This window comes from Ziziphus jujuba, chromosome 4, assembly GCF_031755915.1.
Source record: "Ziziphus jujuba cultivar Dongzao chromosome 4, ASM3175591v1".
NCBI classification, from domain to species: Eukaryota; Viridiplantae; Streptophyta; class Magnoliopsida; order Rosales; family Rhamnaceae; genus Ziziphus; species Ziziphus jujuba.
In genome coordinates this window covers 32,391,471-32,413,253 of record NC_083382.1, presented here as the reverse complement: position 1 = coordinate 32,413,253, position 21,783 = coordinate 32,391,471, and the positions used below count along the sequence as shown (strand labels likewise).

The 21,783-nt window shown below is 34.2% G+C and overlaps 3 protein-coding genes across 7 annotated transcripts; all 3 read left to right on the top strand.

Annotated features, from left to right (window-relative positions):
• The first annotated feature begins 4,954 nt into the window (after positions 1-4,954).
• Positions 4,955-10,226, top strand: LOC107415122 (AUGMIN subunit 6). Of its 4 annotated transcripts, none has more exons than XM_048472185.2 (14): positions 4,955-5,251; positions 5,389-5,445; positions 5,585-5,679; positions 6,163-6,313; positions 6,543-6,668; positions 6,787-6,943; positions 7,195-7,255; positions 7,352-7,673; positions 8,223-8,348; positions 8,625-8,786; positions 8,872-9,121; positions 9,273-9,537; positions 9,652-9,749; positions 10,007-10,226. In XM_048472185.2, the coding sequence occupies exons 1-14, from the start codon at positions 5,036-5,038 to the stop codon at positions 10,045-10,047; spliced, it is 2,127 nt and encodes a 708-aa protein (XP_048328142.2). In that variant the 5' UTR covers positions 4,955-5,035; the 3' UTR covers positions 10,048-10,226. The 4 variants fall into 4 exon arrangements, with proteins under 4 accessions (XP_048328142.2, XP_048328140.2, XP_048328141.2 ...); XM_048472184.2 differs by having other exon boundaries at positions 4,956-5,251; positions 7,352-7,476; positions 7,573-7,673; positions 9,273-9,749; XM_048472183.2 differs by having other exon boundaries at positions 8,625-8,783; positions 9,273-9,749.
• A 1,785-nt stretch (positions 10,227-12,011) lies between these two features.
• Positions 12,012-16,503, top strand: LOC107415137 (serine/threonine protein phosphatase 2A 57 kDa regulatory subunit B' theta isoform). Of its 2 annotated transcripts, none has more exons than XM_060816203.1 (4): positions 12,012-12,379; positions 13,063-14,555; positions 15,645-16,045; positions 16,132-16,503. In XM_060816203.1, exons 2-3 carry the CDS (start codon positions 13,331-13,333, stop codon positions 15,998-16,000), a joined length of 1,581 nt encoding a protein of 526 aa, XP_060672186.1. In that variant the 5' UTR covers positions 12,012-12,379; positions 13,063-13,330; the 3' UTR covers positions 16,001-16,045; positions 16,132-16,503. The 2 variants fall into 2 exon arrangements, with proteins under 2 accessions (XP_060672186.1, XP_060672187.1); XM_060816204.1 differs by lacking the exon at positions 12,012-12,379 and adding an exon at positions 12,489-12,925.
• Positions 16,504-17,888: 1,385 nt separating this feature from the next.
• Positions 17,889-20,955, top strand: LOC107415138 (probable carboxylesterase 11). The gene is made up of 2 exons (XM_016023418.4): positions 17,889-19,304; positions 20,023-20,955. The coding sequence occupies exons 1-2, from the start codon at positions 18,373-18,375 to the stop codon at positions 20,558-20,560; spliced, it is 1,470 nt and encodes a 489-aa protein (XP_015878904.3). The 5' UTR covers positions 17,889-18,372; the 3' UTR covers positions 20,561-20,955.
• The last annotated feature ends 828 nt before the right edge of the window (positions 20,956-21,783 follow it).

Here is a 21,783-nt window from a genome sequence, read left to right as displayed (position 1 = left end):
CTGCTTTTGCTAACTGGCTGTTCCGCTTTCTAAATCCTATTATATGTATATATACACGTGTGGTTTAATCTCAAATTAGGAAATTTTACAGTAGTTTGTTTAAAGGAATATATTTAATTTAAAATTTAAAAATTTTATATAAGTTGAATAATATTTAATTTAGATTTTAAAAAATTTATAAAAATTTATTAAAAGTTTATATATATATTTAATTAAAATTTTGTAAAATTTTTTAAAAATCTATATGTATCTAAAATATTATTGATTTTAAAAAATTTTAGAATACAATGTATTTTAATGAATTTAAAATGATTTTAAAAGTAATATTGTAAAAAAAAATTATTAATATGAAATTTAATACAGATCTCAAATATTTTGTTGGATTCTTATAAATTCGTTATGAAATCAATTGAATTTCATAATAATCTATTAAATTTTTTAAAATTTATAACTCATTTTAAATTTATTAAACTCTATATTAAATATACTCTCCTTTAGCTTCGAATAGTTCAAACTAAAATAATTTTAAAATTACTATGACATAATAATTTGATAAATGTGTCTATGTACTTTAATAATTAATAAATTTATGAGATTTTGATTTAAAATATAAATTATCTACTTATTTTATATTAATTATAAAAAAAAAATTGAACAAAATGATCATATAAAACATTCTATAAATGGTGATTTGTTTGGTAAAATATCATTATATATTGTTGCTGTTTTTTGTCACATAAATAACAAATTTAACAGACACATTCATATTTTGATTTTATATTTTTCTATACATTGCATTCTTTTTAAGTTTTTTTCTTAAGCCAAACAAACTTTTTCTTGCCGTCCTCATCAACTATAGGAGAGGTCCTTGTAGTTCTTTTCAATCTACTCTCAGCATCAACTATAGGAGACGACTTTGGACTTTGCCTCACTTTTAAGACTTCATTATCATTATTAACCTAATAAAATATTATTGATTATAATTCTTTCTCATTTTCAAACATAGGAGATTTTGAAAGTTGTAATATAAATAAATAAGCATGCTAAACGATAATTTATCTAATTCTTTAAAGATTTCTAGTTCAAAAATAAAATTCTTGATATACTAAATTGCTTTTGTCAATTAGATATGGCACAAAAGAGAAATAATTTCTCTCTAAAATGAGTTGCATCTATGTATATTTGTTAAAGGATGATATTAAATATAAATAGTACAACATTTTAAATTTTAAATTCGATGTAAATCTACATGAAAAAATTTAAATGTGTAAAAATATTAATAAATATTTTATCACTATCAGTTATATATATCACCATGCTATGACCATTTAATTAATCAGTAGGTTCTTTAATTATTATTGTAACAACACACGCTTATAAAAAATCCTTTAACATTAATAAATAATATAATTGTAAAATAAATAAATAAAACTATAGAATGGTGCTCTTTCAATGAAATGGTTTTTGATATTTTTTTTGCTTTTTTTTTGGGTTAAAATATGAGGACGTATTCTTTAGTCTTGTTTGATATTAAAAGTGACTCTTTTTTTTTGTTTTTCTGTTCTTTGTTTTTTTCTTTTTTTTTTCTTATTCGTTTTCATTTAAATATTAAACCTAGTAAAGCAAGAGAATAGACATTTTGACCGATATATTTCCATTTAAAAACCTCTCATATCACTCGTAATTTTACTATAAATCTAATTATAACTTTAATAGTATATGAATAAAAACTCATATATCTATAACGTCTAATAATGAAACAAATGAGAGGCGAAAATCGCAGTCAAGATGGCAACAATCATTCTTGCCAAATTTCCCACTCCTGTCTAGGTTTGAGCTTGGCAGTGGGTAGAAGGCACGCCCAAAAAAAAAAAAAAAAAAAGGAAAAATGATGAAACAATTGAAGAAAGCAAGTATTTGACTCATTCCTAAGAATTCGGTTAACTACAATCTCCTTCCTCTGCAGATGAGGATGAGTTTCAATATTGCATGCTATTCCATGATTGTAACCCATTCAAACAAACTTGAAAGAAGATGCTCCTGATTGCCCAAGAAAAAGATTTTAACTTCAAAATTTTCACTTTTTTCTCACCTCCTAGCCCGCACTACGCAAATATATATATATATATATATATTTTTTTTTTCTGGTTTCTAATTTTTTTCTTTCAAAAGCCGGGCATAAGAAGAATATAGACATTTGTCAAATTTTGTGTTATGGGGAACAGCTAATGTATCAATGTATGTTAAATATGTTATTATGTCTACAATATATATATATATTTTTTAAAAATGTCATTTCACAAAAGAATATGTAAAGTAACGACTTTTATATTTTTTTAAATACCTTCTAGGGCTTTTATTTTTTTAAAAAATACCTTCTAACATATATAAATAATAGTTCTTCTATTTTTTATGGTGAATGTTTTCTGTTTATTGCCCCATTTATTTCGTGGATTTTTTTGTATATATAGTTTTCATATGATAAATGATCTATGATAAGGGACAATCATTTTTTATTATCAGATTATACAAATCAGACATATCTAATAACCATAAATGATTGTTTCTTATCATAAATTTCTCAATATATCAAAAACACACACAAAAATATATATTACATAAACATACACATACACATACATATATATATATAGGAAAAATTTATAATGCGGATCACATCAAAACCGATGTTTTTTTGAAAAAAAATACCAATTTTGCTATGTATAAAAGCATTAGTTTTGATGTGATACATATACGGACCAATCCTCACTATAGAACTACTCTCTCTATATATATATATATAAATATATATATGTGTGTGTGTGTTTGAGTATATTGTAACAATGTCATTCCTTAGTTTTACTTTTCGTTAATAAATAATTTTTAGGGTGTTTTCTTTTTAGGTGAATAATATTTTTTTATGGTTAAATATACAAAACCCACTAAACTATTAGTCACTTTAGGCAATAAAACACCATAATCTTGAAAAATAACCACCATAAACTATGAAAAAAGTTGCAAATAATCACAATAATCTCCATTTTACCTTTACAAAGTAAAATATCTTTGAAAAGTAAACTTTAAATATTAAATGTATAAAAAATAATATATTCGATGTGTACAAATTTTTGATAAAAAATTAAAAATTAATTAAATAACTACCATCTAAAAATATGGAAACTTTTGAACTTATTAATTTTATAATAGCTATTTTCATTTTTCTAATTATATATATATATATATATATATATCGAAATACTTGGATTAGGATTTCGACTATCAACCAACACACTAAAAAAAAATGATTCCCATAAAATTGATTTCCAAAAAAAACTATTTATCAAATCAGTTTCTCTCGCCAAATTGATGGTACTTAGCACAATCCTAGCAGAAAATGTCTTGTTATTGGTTCCAGAGACTATTGTTGTTATGTGCAAAAATATTCTCTCCTATCCAAGCTGATATTTTTCCTGTTTATGGTTAATATCAGTTACATCTTTCTTCAAAAAATAAATAATAATAATAATAAAAAAATAAAATAAAATCCAAGCAGTCCCACCACTTACCAGGCTATTTGCCCTGCCTACCAATCTATACCATCATTGTGATTTTCACTTTTTGTCACTCAAGAGAACCATCATAATTTTACAGGGTGATACCAGTAAATATGTGCCTCATGTCATTAGCTTATCATTATACCTCTACAAATACAAAAATATTTTGAAGGGCCATGTAAAACTGGCTGGCCTGTACACAAGCATCATTATGGTGGGGAAAAAGCAAAGCAAATGACAAGTGAAAACAAATAATAATAATAATAATAATAATAATTGTCAAACTGAATGGGCAAACCATAATACAAAACCAGTCCACCAAACATTTGTTGTCTATCACTTCTTTGCCTTGTGCAAAAGACCTCTTGGCTTGTTTAGGGATAAAAAGTTGGCACCTAAGCCAAGCAAAACTGCCATTAAAGTCTCTCACATTTAAAGCATCATTTCATTTGCTATGTTTGGACAATGTCCAATACCATTCAATCTCTTGTATACTTTCTTTCCAGTTTCCGGTATTTGGACGCTAATCAATTTATCTTCCTCTTAATAAAAATAAAAAATTCTGTCTTTTTAAACATGGTTTTTTTTTTAGTTGTTAACTATCTAGGCTATCTATAATGTTGATATAAAAATATTTATATTGAATTCAAAATTTCAAAGTTCTCTTGCTGTATTTAAATGCTTAATAGTATAATAATAGATTAAGAATGAAGATATTTGTTGAAACAAATATCAGACAAATAATCTAATTTTGTTTTTCTTGGACAGCACTCAATCATACAAAATTGTAGCCATAATTTGGTGCTTATTATTATTATTTTTGTTTTTTGTGATACCAATTTTTAAAGACCCAAAGAAATTAACATAGTTTTCAAAATTTAAATCTTGGGTTAAAATAATTGTTTTGTTTTGGAGACAAAGAAATATAAGTATGATTATAATAATGATTAATTTTGGTTGATGCGAAACAACACAGTGGTGCGGCGGAGCATGCTGTCATTCCACACAAACAACTAGACAGCGACACCTAACGACTCGAGCTGGTCCATAGAATAGAAGGCAATCGATTTTTTATTTATTTTTTAATATTTGAGAAAGGCAAGCTGGCCGGCAATAGTGTTCACTGGCGCACGTTAGCGTCGTCCCCTTCCTCATATTAACCTTTTCAAATTCTTCAAATCGGCTTTAAACGTGATTCCTTTATCGTTTCTATGGACCCCACAAGCAACCAGTAAAGGGGAAAATTAAACTCTCAAGTCCTCGAATTTTTCCATATTCTAAACTTTCCACCCCATTTGAATTTCTGTTCCAATTTGAGGCCTGTTTCATGATTAGAAACTTCCTCAGGGACCTTAATTTAAAAAAACATTTCGGCGAAAACAAAATAAAATAAAAAAATAAAAAAAAACCAACCGGAATCAGAGAGAAGCAAGTAAGCGAGAGAGAGAGAGAGAGAGAGAGGGGTTTGGGCGGAGGTGGTGATGACGATGGACAGAGAGAAGGAGAGAGAGATAGAGCTGGAGAGTGCAATGTACACTAACTGTTTGCTTTTAGGGTTGGATCCGGCCATTATCGGAGTCGGAGGCTCCAACGGCACACCTAGAGTCGGTTTGTTCCGTCACTCAAACCCTAAATTGGGTGAACAGCTTCTCTACTTCATCCTATCCTCCCTCAGAGGCCCAATTCAATCTGCCAAAGTACAATCTCTCTCTATATTTATACCTATACATACATTCTTATTTCCGATGCTGCGCATTTTTTATTTTTTGTTTACCTCCATTTTACTTTGATCTACTCCATTTCCTTTCGCTAATGTCTGCCCGGGATCTTACAGGATTTCGATAAGGTTTGGCCAATCTTCGATTCGGCCCAATCACGGGATTTTCGAAAGGTATTATTTCATTGTTTATTATTATTTTTTTAAATCGTCAGCGTTTTTGGAATTTGGATTGTGGCCGTAGAAAAGAGCGAGTGTTTTTGTTTTGGGAATTTTTAATGTTGAAAATTACCTGTGAAATTTGTTTTATTAGGTCGTGCAAGGGATTATCAGCGAGCTAGAATCACAAGGGGCTCTTCCGAGAAGCAATTCGAGGGTTTCTTCACTTGCCACGTGCTGTGGACCGAGGTTGGTTTGGTTCTGATACTTTTTTTCTCTTTTTGGTTTGTAGTTTTTGAATTGATTCTGGTTGATGAAATACGATCACGCGTATAGTGTTCATTGCTCGAGTAGTTTGTGATTAATCTTAGTAGTTTCTTAGGCTCATTTGAGTGGAGTTTTCTTTCACTAGATTTTATTGTCAGCAAGAAGAGTGAGTGCTTTTGTATTGAGTGAGAATGAGGTGCAAAACCAGTGCATGGAAAATTTATATGGTATATAATTAAAAAATGTAAGCACTAAGAACTTTCAGTTCCCCATTCAGCCAGTTGCTCATATTGGAAATGATAGTTTTTGCCCAAATTTTGTTGAAATTATCCTATGTAGAAACACCAATGTCTCACCCGTTGTTCGTGCTTATGTTTCTCTATCTGCATGTTGATGAATAGATCCTTGAATTTGTGTCTTTATGATGGTAATTGTGGTTCATGATTTCTAAATGTTTGACTGCAGGTTTGTAGAACTTCTGTGGCAACTTTCTCTGCATGCTTTGCGAGAGGTTCATCGACGGACATTTGCAGCTGATGTGGCTTCTAACCCACTTCCTGCATCACTGACAGATGTGGCCTTTTCACATGCAGCTACACTACTTCCTGTAACCAAGGTGGTATTCATTGTACAGTTGTTTTAACTTTTGATCCTTGCATAAGCTATGAAAAAATGTTGTATATCTTGATCATTACTGGGAAATCATACACTGTTTAGTCTAGCTTTTCTTTCTTACCTTCTCTTTGTTACATATTCACTTTGTTTTGCCATCTTCTGTTTTAAATTTTGATACCATGTTGCTTGATCTTCAGTAGCAGTTATTTGATACTATTATCTTCTAACAGGCTAGAATAGCTCTTGAAAGAAGGAGGTTTCTTAAGAATGCGGAAACTGCAGTGCAACGGCAGGCTATGTGGTCAAATTTGGCTCATGAAATGACTGCAGAGTTTCGTGGACTTTGTGCTGAAGAGGTGTGAGAGCTTATGTTCGTTAGATTCTTTCTTCATTTTTTTTCTCTCTTTCTTTCTGGAGCAAAATATATTGAAGTTTTTCCCTTGCAATTTTTCTTTGGAAAACATGGATTCTTAGGCTTATTTGCAGCAAGAGCTGGAAAAACTGCATGATCTTAGAAACAAAGTGAAGTTGGAAGGAGAACATTGGGATGATCTTGTTTCTAGTTCGAGTCAGAATTCTCATTTGGTATCAAAAGCTACTCGTTTGTGGGAGTCTATATTGTCCCGTAAAAGTAAGTACTTATGGCAACTTAATTATCCTTTATTTTTTGAACTCTTGAAGCAATTTCATTCATAAATTGTACACCAAATGTGGACTGGTATATTTGTGCTTATAAACACGCTAAGATTTTAGTTTTGGACTCATTTAATCGTGTTGAGAATGATCAGTACGGATTATAATCTATATCAGTTTTAGTATTTTTGTTTTCCCTCTTGTCATTTTTCATTTCATAACCTTAATTAATGCTACTGTTGTCTACAGGCCAACATGAAGTTCTTGCTTCTGGCCCCATTGAGGACTTAATTGCTCACCGGGAACATAGGTAAGTATTATTACTTCTTGGTTCCATTTGATGATGACTTTTGTTGCCAAACTTATGCGTTGAATTACCTCTCTTAATCATAATGTTTGTTTTTAGGTACCGCATCTCTGGATCTTCTTTGCTTGCTGCTATGGATCAAAGTTCTCAGGTTCCTTATGCAGATGTCTTATCTGTCCAGTCTGGTGGCCTAACTTCATCACATCTGGATGACAAAGAGCAAGGTGATGGATCATATGTGAATGTTAATAAGGAAAAGATGAAGACCAATTTAGACTTATCCCTTTCACAAGTAAATGATGAAACACTTTCTAGAGCAGATGAAAGAAGTGGAAGGGTCCACCCAACTGTTGATGTAGCTGAAATTATCAGGCGATGGACTCATGCTTTACAACGTATTCATAAACAGTCGCTTCATTTGGTATGTTGTTTTATTATAGTTTTAATTCAAACTATTTACTACAACTGTTTTATCATTGCTGTATGTTCTCTTTATTGTCATGTGGCTTTGTTTTAATAATTAAGATATGGTAGAAGAATATAAAATTGCATTTTGTCTCATTTTCCTCTTAGAATAAATATAAAATTGTGCCTTGGCAGCTTTAGGTTTGTGATTTGCAGACTTATAATAAATACCTGGGAACTCAGTCTGTGAACAACACTAATAAATCTAAATTATTCTCTCATGTATTTGTTCTTGGAAGTAAAGAATATAATGATCTGAATTTCCAATGTTGGACTTAGATGGAAATCAACGTCCATTGCTTGTATATAGAAATTTGTTTCTATTGCTGGTGTCCTTATTTTTTTGTGTGTGTTTTCTAAATGGGTGTTTTTAATTTTGAAATAATAACTATGCAAGACATACTTAGGAAGCTTTCATTTTCGTAGTTCTACTTTTCGTGGTATACTGGATTTTGCTTGGTAGTTCTAACATGGTCAAGTGGTATCATGAAATGGTCTTTTTAAGGCAAAAGCTAATGATGGAGAAGGTCCAGAAATTTTACGAAGTGGTCATGATGGTGGTTCTAGTGGGCATGCTGAATCTTTGGCTGCAACTCTCACTGAGCATCAGCAACATTTAGCTAGCTTTCAGGTAATGTTTATGTCTGCACAACTTTCAGCAGTTTCAATTTTCCTGTTTTCATGATGTTGGATATCTCTATCTCTTGCTCTTCTTCTTCTTTTCCCCCGCTTGATCATATAGGAAATTTGTATATATATATATATATGTGTGTGTGTGTGTGTGTGTGTGTGTATTTTTTCATGCTATTCTTCTCTATGTCATGATGACCTTCATTTTTCTTACCTTAATGATATTATTGGAGCAGTGATGTCTCACAAGTTGTAAGACTGTTGTATACTTGTGTAGGTGCTCATTAACCAACTGAAGGAGGTTGCTCCGGCCATACAGAAGTCGATATCAGATTGTACAGAGAAAGTTAATAGTATATCCTCCAATATGCCTCCAATGGCCAGCCGTCCTGGCCGTTCAACATCACCTATCGAAGCACATAGCAGCGGACGAACAGTGGTAATTTACTCTGTTATTTCATGCTAAACTATTAGTTGCATTGCAAAAGTGCTATAACTTTTTGTTTTCTTCGGGAATTATGCAGGAGAATAGTACTGATGACATGGCTGAGGTGACTTCAAAGATGTCTACTGTTCAGCTTGACAAGGTGTCAGTGAGTCCTACTTTAAAGCTCCCGCAATTATTTACTTTGACACCTAATTCTTCTGGAAAAGGTGGAAATGTTCAGAAGCGTTACTCTTCAGCTCCTCAGACTAACCAAGCAGAAAATCTGTCTGAGAGGAAATCTTTGGAGCAACCTTTGTCAAATAATCACATAGATAGTCTATCACAAGGTTTTCTGCTTCTGCCTTGCTCCTCACCTTTACTTATGTTCATAAGATTGATGACTTGCTAAAAAATGATTCATTTTTCTGTAGGAAATACTTGATGTTATAACGGTTATGTTTGGGAAATTTTTAATTTTTTTTGTTTCATCTTTTCCAGATAGTGACAATTCATTTGTCCTGAATTTAAAAAGATCTGTTAGAGAAGCTGCTCTGTCAACACAATCCTTCAATTCAGAATCATCAAGAGAAAGTCGTTCCGATGAAAGCTCTGAGCACTTCTTCTTACCTCTTTCAGCATCTGGTTTTTCTCGTCTTAGCCCTGAAACTAAAGGGAATTCAATAAGGAGTAAAAGGTTGTTTGCTTCTCAGACAGATTCTTCCTTGCTTGAAAGCCGTGCTTCTGATGCTCACGTGGAGAGCAAGTATGGTGAATTAGCTGACGTATTGAATGGTTTGGATTCACTAAATGACTATGACCAAGTAAATGGGTTTCTTTCTGTTGATGGTTCAAATGGTTTTTCTTTTGATGCACAAAGGTCGCTTTATGACATTGACGAAACTCAGGATCAGGTTTTTTCACCTCCTTTGCTAATGGACTCCTCGCTGTTAGCAGATTCGTATGAGGACTTGCTTGGTATGTTGCTTTAGCCTACAAACTATTTCAGCTATATTAGGTGATTTATGCCTAGATGAGTTAATTTTGTTATTGAATGCTTTTGGTTAACAAGCTTCCCAGGGTTAGCCAGTAGGTTCATATCACTGTCCAGATGCACATCATTTGGGGACTTGTGCTAGTTTTTGCAATAGCATATTGCGTATTGAGCTAGCTTTCATATTTGTCTCCCAATGACTATCGTTTTTAAAGTTTTCTTTTTTCCAATTGTTTTGCAGCTCCACTATCGGAGACTGAAACGGCCTTGATGGATCATTGAATTAGAGTACGAGCAACCTTGTCATTTGTTTACATTTTGATGTATTTTACATTGTATATGGTTGACAGATGCCCAGGACCGACTTTAGGGGACTCAGAAAGAATTCCCCTCCACCCTACCCCCAAAAAGAAAACAAATCATGTTACGTATATGGTATTTATTATATTCATTTTCTTCAATATATTTTTTTTATTTTTGGTTATATCAGGCAATTTAATTTCATGATGCAAAAATATAAAACTAAAGGTTGTTAAATCTTGACTAGCTAAATAGACTAACTATGAACGATGTAATTATTGCATGGTGCTTCTTCTTCTTCTATTAACCATCCTCACTATGTAATTTGCCCTTGTTTTCGTTTATAACTTTTGTGGATCGTTTTTCGGTAAACAACTGAATTATTCTTTGTTTTTTACTTTGAGGGTTTTATGAACTAAAAGGACACGTGCCATTACAGAAAGAACCAAGAGTTGGTATATCAAATCAACAAAATAAAGAGAAAACATGTCAGGGTTGAATTACATCAAAGCATTGTTGCTTTGCGTGTAAATGAAGTGGCAGTCCTATTGAATTCTGCAAAATTTGATAAAGCAAAAATGATTATTTTTCCTAAATAACTTGGTCTTTCCCAAAGGCTTAAAAAATGCATTGTTTTTTTTAAGGTAATAAAAAGCTTACAAAATGAGTTGGATCAAAAGGAATCCATCTACTCTGACCAAGTAGAGAGTAATTTATTTATCCCAAAAAAAAAGAAAAAAAAAGAAATAAAGTGCAATTTGGTTGTCAAATTCTTCAGAATATAAGGGATTGACTTTATCTTTTGACCCATCGTAGGGTTTGGATTTTGACCACGATTTTATTTTATTTTTATTTTTGGGCGAATAAATATGGAAAATCGAATCCGGAGTTTGAGGCAGTGTTCATGATTTGATTTTGATAAACCACCAAACTTTGCAAACATATATATGTAAACTCTTGGCTTGCATTATGATGTCCTTTTTACTGTTTAGGCTTTTTTTTTGGGTGCCAATGATGATTGCTGTACTATTTTTTCCCTTTGCTCTCAAGAACCCAACAAACTTATTCCCTTCACCATTCGTTCGTTCCCCCCCTCTCCTCCCAAATCTAAAATGCATAATTTCTCAATTTGCTGGAAGAAATAAAGAAAAAAAAAAAAAAGAAGGAATATTTTCTAGGTAAAATTGATCTTGGGTTTTGCTTAGTCATCCTTACCTAAAACTTCTGGTACACATGGTTTGACTAAGTTTTATGATTTAACCATCATAATTTATTTATTTTAATTAAATCACTAAATTTAGTATATATATATTTATTCTTTTGTGATAACAATTTTTTTTTTTTCTCCTCTTATCCTTTTTCCATAACAAAACTTTGGAAGTACCCACGTCAGCCAGATTATCTATTGGCGAATGTGTTGACAAATTATTGGATATGACATTTTCAATCTTAGTTTTTATCTCATTTTTCATTCAATGATTTTCTTATATATATATTTTTTAAAATTCCTTTCTTTATTTAATAAGACAACTACTTTAACAATAAGCAATTATAATTAGAATTCCAAACTGTAATTATGTTAGCAACTTGCCATATATCTAAAAAAAAAAAAAAAAGAAAAGAACTTTAAGCCTACACCCCACGCGTTTTAAAGCGAGTTTGATACTCATCCAGAAAAGTAATGCCTAAAGAGGTTTTGGACTTTGTACTCTTTGGGCCAAAATTACAGCGAAGGCGAACATCTTCTATGAGGATTGCCACGCTCCTTCAACTGGCTCGTGGATATACCAGACAATTACCATTTTAGGATTTATCTTTTCACGTATGAAGTGGATAAGTACAGGCTGGTTTGCTGAAGCAGGTTAAAACTTCGAAGGTTACTTTGGTCAAATTGGCTCTTCTCTCTCTCTCTCTCTCTTCATATAGACGATGGATCATGTATGGAAGCCTTTATTTTTTTATCGAAAAATTTTGGAGCAGTATTTTGAGGCTGGAAAAATTAAAAAATTGTATTAAAGAAAGTTAAAAAAGGAAAGCTAAGAAAGAAGAAAGAAGAAAGAAGATGGTTTTATATAACAATAAAAATTATTAATTATTAATTATTATTATTATTATTTTTTTCCGTAAGCTAACAAAAACATACAAAACCACCATCATCATCATCATCAACAACAAAAACATCAACTTGAGCAGCCCAGAAAGATTGCTATTCTTTCGAAGACCCAACTTTTCTTTTTCCTTTTTTTTTTTTTTTTGAACTTTTTCTTCAGTGGATTTCAATCTATAGAAGGAGTAGCTCAGCTTTTTGTTTTTGGTAAGTATATCTATCGAAGTTTCTGTATTTCCTTTAAATTTCTTATCTTTTTTTTTTTTTTTTTTTTTTTTGGCTCCTTAATCTCCTTCATTGCATGTTTTGAAGAAGAATCTCTCTTATCGTATGTCCTTTTTCCAAAAATGTTAAACTTGATGTTGTACGATGTTTTCGTTTTTTTGGGGTCTTTGTGATATTTTCTTTTGCATGTTAGTCTGGCTGTAGAATGCTATCTGGGCTTTTTAGATCGCACCCAGATCTTATTTTCCTTTGATCCGGTTCCGTAGCTTGTCAATCTTGTCGTAGCAGAAGAAAGTATAGAGGAACTGAGAGAGAAAGAGAGGGTGTGTGAACATTCGTTATGCCCGCCCCTTTTTCGATTGGATGAATAGAAGTCAAAAGTTTCTACAGCCTAATCTTATAGTCCATATTTGCAAAATTGTTGGTCTCCTTTGATTTATAATGCTTCTGTGCATCTGGGTTTTCTCTTTTGATTTTGGAATTCTTTTTCTCAAGTCAATAATATCGGAATTTTGTGGACTGAAAAAGGTAAAATATACTATTACCTTTACAGAGAAAAGAAGCAAGCTACCAGCTTGTGTTATTAATTTGTTAGAAATTATGATATTTTGTTTCTACATGTTTGAGTTTGGAATGACCTCGTATTCTCGGTTGATGTTTTTCAGATTTTCCCTCTTGAATTGCAAAGTTGCAACTTTTTTTTTTAAGATGGTAATTGGTAAAGATGGCCTTCGTCGAGGCATTATGAGAGGTGGATTCTGGCTTCATTGAATAGCCGTGTTGGCATGAATTTGGTTTAATGCATCTGCGTTTTTCTGTTTCGACTGAAATTGTGTCTTTCCATCAGCATTGATGCTTTATTTGGTCTAGAGGAGTTTGATTAGCATTGGATTATCAAGTCCTTGAGGAGGATCTTTCATTGTCATTTAAGTTATGATCAAACAGATACTTAACAAGCTCCCACGGAAGCCCTCTAAGTCGGCTGAAAGTCGTGAAGGAGGGGGAACCTCTACCTCCTCATCAAATCCTTACAACAATTCAAGAAGCGGTGAATTGTCAAGTAACAGATATGCAAACTTGGGCAATACATCTCTACCAGGTCTTAATTCTACTTCAAATTTAGGGGTAAATCATGGTAATAAGCTTAACCAAGCTGGGAATGTGAAGCTTAATGGTGGCAATTCTTTGGTTTTGTCGTATGAGGCATTGCCTAATTTCAGAGATGTTCCAAATTCTGAGAAGCAAAACTTATTTATTAAAAAGCTGAACATGTGTTGTGTTGTATTCGACTTCACTGACCCAACAAAGCACCTCAAAGAAAAGGAAATCAAACGACAGACATTGACGGAGCTTGTGGACTATGTTGCTTCTGCTAATGGGAAATTCCCAGAAGCAGTCATGCAAGAAATCATAAAAATGGTATCCATAAATTTGTTCAGAACACTCACTTCTCCACCACGTGAAAACAAGATTTTGGAAGCCTTTGATTTGGAAGAGGAGGAGCCATCAATGGACCCTGCATGGCAACACTTGCAAATTGTGTATGAATTCTTTTTGAGGTTTGTAGCATCCCCAGAGACAGATGCAAAGTTGGCTAAGAGGTACGTCGATCACTCTTTTGTTCTCAGATTGTTAGATCTTTTTGATTCAGAAGACCCCAGGGAGAGGGATTACTTGAAAACGGTTCTGCACCGCATCTATGGGAAATTTATGGTGCACCGACCATTCATCAGGAAAGCAATAAACAACATCTTTTATCGTTTTATCTTTGAGACTGAGAAACATAATGGAATAGCAGAGCTGTTAGAGATTTTGGGAAGTATAATTAATGGGTTTGCTCTGCCTCTAAAAGAAGAACACAAACTCTTCCTTGTTCGAGCTCTAATTCCACTTCATAAACCAAAATGCATACCTATGTATCATCAGCAGTTATCTTACTGCATTACACAATTTGTAGAGAAAGACTGCAAACTTGCTGATACAATTATTCGGGGTTTGCTAAAATATTGGCCTATTACAAACAGTTCTAAGGAGGTCATGTTCTTAGGTGAGCTAGAGGAAGTTTTAGAAGCAACTCAACCTGCAGAGTTCCAGCGTTGTATGGTACCATTGTTTCGCCAAATTGGCCGCTGCTTGAGCAGTTCACATTTTCAGGTAGGTAATTTTATGAATTTCCTCTGTTTGTTTCCTTTCTTCTTCTTTTTAATGGTTATTTCTGAACTGAAGACCTGCTTCCTTGGTGAAAACTAAATAATGAACCTTGAAGCCTGAACTACATTTGGTTTCAATTTTGATTGTCTGCCAGTCTCTAACATGACAAAATCAATTTTTTTAAGTTGTCTTCACTGAGCACCGTAAACCATATGAAATTTTAAAAATGTGTCTGAGGATGCTTATTTGAATTATCTTTTGTTATAACCTTTGTTTTGAAGTCTATTATGTTACTTAATTAGTCATTGAAGACCAAAGAGTAAATGAAAAACACTTTTTGGCTTGTTTTTAGATCCTATTGTTTTCCTTTTTCCAATTAGTCATTTTATGATGTCAACGTGGAAACTGTAGAAGGTAAGGAAAATTGATATCTCATATGGATGGGAAATTATGTGTAGAAGTTGGAATCTGTAATAGGATCATGAAGATAAGGTCCTTGGAAACATATTTGGTTTAACTGGATAAGAATTTCATCAGCATTGTCTTACATAGCATCTCTATCTCCGTCTCTGTCTCTTACTTAATCAAACACCATCTCTGTGTCTGTCACGTAAAACACTTTCTCTGTCTCTGTCTCTCACCTAATCAAACACTTTCTCTGTCTCTCAATTAATCAAACACTAATGAGTTTATTAGTTACCACATGCAAATACTATTTATTTTATTATTTACTTCTCACTTAATGTTGTGGTTAGAGAGACCCAGATCTCTTTTGCCCTAATCAAATCCTTCTCTCCATCTCTGATGAAAGCTATGAAAACCTTTCAATGCCATTATACTCTCATCCACTATTGAAGTAGATCCTTTACGAATTCAGTGCAGTTGTTTTCATTCCTTGAAGTCTTTAATAAGGCATTCAATTTTGAATTTTGCTGATGTTGGTCAATCCACTCTTATTAACCATTTCCTTTGGCTGTTTTATTTTTGTACAGTGACTTGTATCATAACTCCCAATATTATTAAAGTTTTATTATTATCAAAATATTAAATTAAATCTAGGATAATAAGTCTACCCATTTCTGAAACTTGCAGGTAGCAGAACGAGCTTTGTTCTTATGGAACAATGATCACATTGAGAACCTTATCAAACAGAACCGCAAAGTTATCCTGCCTATTATTTTCCCTGCATTGGAAAGAAATGCAAGAAACCACTGGAACCAGGCTGTACAGAGCTTAACATTAAATGTCCGCAAGATATTCTCTGATACCGACCCTGAGCTTGTTGAGGAGTGTTTGCTCAAGTTTCAGGAAGATGAAGCACAGGAAAAGGAAATGAATTTGAAACGCGAAACAACTTGGAAACGCTTGGAAGAGATTGCTGCAAAGAAAGCCGCAAGTAATGAACCAGTGCTTGTCTCCTCCAAAATAGCCACTCGAACGCCTTCAGGCTAGGGGAGATTCTCATGTATTATTACAGAAGTTGTAATATCACAATTGGTATGTGGAAATTATAAGTTATATGAGATATCAAGCCAGTTCTTATCAAGTTCCCTTCGTTTACTCATCTTCTTTTGGATTGTCAGGTGTTGGAGTGAAAGGGTTCAAGGATGCCATTGTAGAGACTCAAAGCAGCCCCACTTTGCCAAAGTACTTAGATTGTATATATTTCATTGGGTGGAAGTGGAAAAGATCAAATGGTATGCTGCATGGCCGACCAACTGGGAAATCTGATTATTAAAGTTGGCTCTTTTGCCATAATGTTCGAAAGGTAACAGAAGGAAAAAGAAAAAAAGAAAAAATTGAAAATTTGACATAAATTGTGCTTACATATTTTTGAATTTGGTTTTAATAGAGGGTATGGCTCACTCTTTTTATTTACTTGTATGTTTCATCAAACTTTATTGCTTTTGTGAATGATCTCTATTAAAAAATTCCAGTGGAGCGAGATTAGCATATCTCCTATATTGCTTTTTTGTTCTTTCTGCTTCCAACTTTATGGTATAACTACACTTTCCATGACCAAGTTGTATCAGTTGCCAAAGTTATTCTTTCTTGAGTCATTGCTGTGCTTATATTCTCTGGTTCCTTTCTAAAGATGGAACACCATGGATGAAATATCTGAAACTCAAATAGCACAACTCAGGGAGGGGGACAATATGGTAATGAAACCAAGAACAAGATTTTTTGGGAGATTTAATCAGACAGGTTCAATGGCAAGCAAGCCTACCCCATGTTATATTATGCCAGTTCCAAGATGAACACAGAAGCAGAAGCACCCCTTTTGAAATAGACAGCATTGCCACATTGGCATGAAAAAAAGTTGGTAGGTTTTGATGGGCTCTTGTCCACTCGATGACTCTTTCTTTGTGACAAAGTTATCATATTTCTAACCTTAGGATGGATTGCTTTTTTTAAAAAATTGATGCGTTTTACAAATTTAAAATTATTAGATTGCTGATGAGGATGAACCTGTCAATCTAAACATAATTTAAATTAGCTTTTTTAAACTATAAAACAATTGAAGATTTATTTATTTTTTTTTAAAAAAAGAAAAGAAAAACAACAACAAAACAAAACCAATGGAAGAAGAAAGTGTTACCCGTGGGCCCCAATGGAGCTATGCCCAGTTTTAATGGGCAATGCTTTTCTATTCATCTATTTACCCCCGAATTGACCAAATGTGAAAGGAAAAAGGATAAGAATTAAAAATAAAATACAAGTTGAAAGCGATTGGGTGAAAATAAATGGATTGCTATTAAGTAATTTGATTATTCAAGTTCAACCATGACTATCTAATTGTGATTAGAGAAAGAAAAAAAGTCTCAATTTTCTGAAGCAAATATTTTTCTTATCAATGTTTTACTCTATTTAAAAATTTTACTGGTCAGTTTCAAAATCACAAAGCCTATTGAAAACCAAAAAATGAAAAAAAAAGAAAAAAGATATAAAAATTAAAAAATTTGTCATTGTGGTGTAGTAGTAGATGGGGCTTTTTTTTTGTTTTTGGGAAAACTAATAGAAGGATTTTTGATGACAGGGTAAGGCAACAATTATTGGGGCTATAAAATAACATTTTCCAAAGCAGAGATGAGCTCATACATGTTGGCAATTAGGTAATATATTCCAGAGCTACCAGTTTTATTTGCATCCTCCAAGTAATCATCAAAATTTTTCTGACTTTCTACTTTTTGACTTGAATATGTGCAACTCGATTTAAAGATTTTCCTGGTCACAGAGTAAATGCGTAACAGAGGATAGTAGCTAATGTTATGGCCTTTGTATTTCACACCTGGCACAAATAGATTCCACATCCTCAGACAGACAGACTCGCAGTCCCGAAAACCCAAATTCAAAATTTTTAAAAAAATAAATAAATATGGAGAAGAGCCACAAAATTAAAAATAAATACTAACAAAGAGAAGTTTTAAAAAAAATAAATAAAAAAAAATGCAAAAATAACAGCGTAAAGTGTTGCATGTATTGTAATTTGTATGCCCGTCACGCACCTACGCTTTGTCTCTCTCTGTCTCTGTGTGTGTCGCCATTGAAGCATTCAATTTTGACGGCAAATCTGAATCACAAAACCCTAATCCCATGTGATGTGATTCATTTCTGGGTTAAGAAAAAAGTCGAAATTTGAATTGGGATTTTAATACTTCTAATCGGCCATGAATTTGATTCTAATTTAGACAACCACTGGGTTTTCTTCTTTTTTCTTTTTTCTTTTTTTGGGGGGGGTGGGGGGTGGTTCATTTTGGCTTTTCCGGCGGTGTCTGCGAACAAAGAAGTTAGAGAGAGAGAGAGAGAGAGAGAGAGAGAGAGAAATGCCGAGCGTAGCTGTGAAGCTCTATAGCGTGTTCTTCAAGTTCCTTTTGAAGCACCGTTTGCAAAATCGGATCCAAACCCAGCCCGACGAATCCAACCCGTTTGGAGTTACGTCTCGGCCCGAGGAAACCATCGCCGCCGCGAACCCTCTTTTCGAGGACGGCGTTGCCACTAAGGATATCCACATCGATCCGTTTACATCCTTATCCATTCGGATATTTCTTCCCGAGTCCGCACTCAACCCGCCCGACTCCGATTCCAAGTCCTCCTCTCAGAGGTCTAGGGTTAGGGATACCTATAAAAGATCCGATCTTGATCAAACCAATTCGGCCAGCCAGAGTCATGGTGGTGGTCATCCGCCGCCGCATTTGCCTTCTCGGCGCAATAGCTATGGCAATTCTGGAGTTCCCGCATTGGGGGATTCCAAAACGGAGCTTCGGAGGAACAGCTATGGCTGTAGCAATGACGTCGAGAGTTTGAATTTGATGTCGACCGCCGCCGGCGGCGGCGGTGGTGGTGGGGTGTACAGAGGGTACTCGCCGTCGAATGAGATTTGTCGAAAATTGCCGGTGATTTTGCAGTTTCACGGTGGGGGTTGGGTCAGTGGGAGCAATGACTCGGTGGCCAACGATTTCTTTTGCCGGCGGATCGCCAAACTGTGCGACGTCATTGTATTGGCAATCGGGTACAGGCTTGCACCGGAAAATCGGTACCCGGCGGCGTTCGACGACGGGTTGAAGGTGTTGAATTGGCTGGGAAAGCAGGCGAATTTGGCTGAATGTAGCAAGTCGATGGGGATTGTACGAAGCAGTGGTGGTGGTGCTGGTGGTGGTACGGAGTTCAAGAAGGCAGATGCTCATCGGCGTATTGTTGACACATTTGGAGCGTCTATGGTTGAGCCCTGGTTAGCTGCCCATGGTGATCCCTCAAGGTCATTACTAATTTTCTCACATTTTTGTTATTTTCGTTTTTCTATATTCTTAGAATTCTTGTTGCAATTGACGAAATTGAATCTCTAATGCTTTCTGAAATATGTTGATGAGTACTTTTTAATTCAATTTTTGGATTGTTGGTTGTTATAATGGTGAGTGTATTTCTGATCTGCATTTCTGGTGCTTGGCACAGTATCGGGAGCTATTTTTCCATTTGTCCATTAACTGCATTGACCATAGAAGGATAGGATGTAAAAAGTAAATGCAGGTTTCCTTAACAAGCAAAGAATTAGAACATTAAGTTACTTGATCATGTAATTGCCATTGCTTAGAACTACATATTATTGCTCATACCTGGTTCTCAAAAATTCATAAGTTATGCAGTCACTTGTGATGGAACTATACTTCTATTACGGGTTAGATGGAATCAAGATTTAATGCGGTGAATTCAACCCTTGCATCTAGAAATATATGTTTAGTTTGTTGCAACAGATTCTAGTTTTGTTGCAACAGATTCTATTCTGCTCGGTTTCAAATCCTGAAGCAAGCTTTCATATATTTAATTAAGATTCTTCTTGATGGTCTTCCCTTTAGAGGATTAATGTATAAGTACTTGGTTCAATTTCTTATGTTTTGTTGGTTATACTTCTGTAAAAACTACAATTATACATGAAGGCTACATCTGCCTAAACTCTAAATTGTCTCTATCTGAAACAGATGCGTTCTTCTTGGGGTGAGCTGTGGTGCTAACATTGCAGACTATGTGGCACGGAAAGCTGTGGAAGCAGGCAAGCGTCTGGACCCTGTGAAAGTGGTTGCACAGGTTCTCATGTATCCATTCTTCATTGGGAGCGTCCCCACACATTCTGAGATAAAGCTTGCAAACTCCTATTTCTATGACAAGGCGATGTGCATACTTGCATGGAAATTATTTCTACCAGAGGCAGAATTTAGCCTGGATCACCCTGCTGCCAACCCCCTTATTCCAGGCAGGGGACTACCTTTGAAGCTCATGCCCCCAACCCTTACAGTGGTGGCCGAACATGATTGGATGAGAGATCGGGCCATTGCATACTCAGAGGAGCTTCGAAAGGTGAGTGTTGACGCACCAGTTCTGGAATATAAGGATGCAGTCCATGAATTTGCGACGCTTGACATGCTTCTTAAGACCCCTCAGGCACAGGCCTGTGCAGAAGACATTGCCATCTGGGTCAAGAAATACATTTCACTTCGAGGTCATGAGTTCTCATATTAGGTAGGGGATAAATGATCCAAATGACGTTGCCGCAAGACAATCATTGACCTGTATGTACCTGTGATTAGCAAAAGAGCTCTGGTTTGCTGCCATTACCTGGGATTTATAAAATATATATATATATATATATATATATATATATATATATATATATATATATATATATATATCTATTAGTTGGGTAGTTTCTACCTCCTTTGGCTCTTTGCTGGTTGCTTGTCATGTTCTGTTCTTTTTGTAAGATAGAGAACCTGTCTTGAGTTTAGGATTTAGATGAGCCTACGGGACACTTTTACCTCCCTGTCGAAGTAAATCCGGATGTTTTCCATTTTTTCTTGTGTAATACAATGTACTAGTTCTCATGAATAGAGTTCGATTCATTGAAACTCTCTCTCTCTCTTTCTCTCTCTCTCTCTCTCTCTCTCTCTCATATTGATTAAATATAATGCTCTAAGTGTTGAATAGAATCTCAACTGGATAAAATCCATAGTAGATGATGTCCAAATGGATAATTCAGAATGAAAATGACTTTGGAATGTAAAATTATAGAATGTAGTGACCGCCTAGGCTTGGACAGAGTTCTAGGAGGTTGACAAGCGGTGAGTTCCATAAATACGGAGGGGGCTATACATTAACCTACTAGACAAGGCATGTGTTTTCACGATTTCTTAGTTCTTTTTGTTCTTCACTATGTTTTTGCTTCTATTGAGACAACAACGGTCGGTCCATCATTATATATATATATATATATATATATATTATTTTGTGGGGCTTCAGGTGCATTAGGAAGTCTCAACATAGACCACTATTTATGTCCAAGTCCTGCGTGTATGAAAGTCTCGGGGCTGAAAATCGTATCTTTTATGCAAAAAGTTTATCCTTGGTTTCTTCTCCCCTTAGATGGCATGGAGGAACCACAAGGAGCTGATGACGAGGACGATGACAACGGCAATGACGATTTCCGGTCAGAGATGGGTGACGAGCACAGTTAATGATGATACAAGAAATGGGAAGGGGCTCTATTTCTTGTCTATGAACATATTCGAGCCACTTTGGGTTAATATGCCTCAATATTGGAAGCACCTTGAGGGAGCAAGTTCGTGTGGTGTTCTTAGGCCATGGCAGCTTCATGAAAGGATCTTTTGGTTTTGCTTTTGGAATGTGAAAGAAACCGGAAGATTCTGTTGTAAGATGGCCTAGAATCATCTTTGAACTTTTTTGAA

Coding starts and splice junctions, on each gene's coding strand:
- LOC107415137 (XM_060816203.1), top strand. CDS start 13,331: ATGATCAAACAGATACTTAACAAGCTCCCACGGAAGCCCTCTAAGTCG. Junction 14,556..15,644: donor CAGTTCACATTTTCAGGTAG/GTAATTTTATGA, acceptor ACTTGCAGGTAG/CAGAACGAGCTTTGTTCTTA.
- LOC107415138 (XM_016023418.4), top strand. CDS start 18,373: ATGCCGAGCGTAGCTGTGAAGCTCTATAGCGTGTTCTTCAAGTTCCTT. Junction 19,305..20,022: donor GCCCATGGTGATCCCTCAAG/GTCATTACTAAT, acceptor TATCTGAAACAG/ATGCGTTCTTCTTGGGGTGA.
- LOC107415122 (XM_048472182.2), top strand. CDS start 5,036: ATGACGATGGACAGAGAGAAGGAGAGAGAGATAGAGCTGGAGAGTGCA. Junction 5,680..6,162: donor GCCACGTGCTGTGGACCGAG/GTTGGTTTGGTT, acceptor GTTTGACTGCAG/GTTTGTAGAACTTCTGTGGC. Junction 9,122..9,272: donor CATAGATAGTCTATCACAAG/GTTTTCTGCTTC, acceptor CATCTTTTCCAG/ATAGTGACAATTCATTTGTC.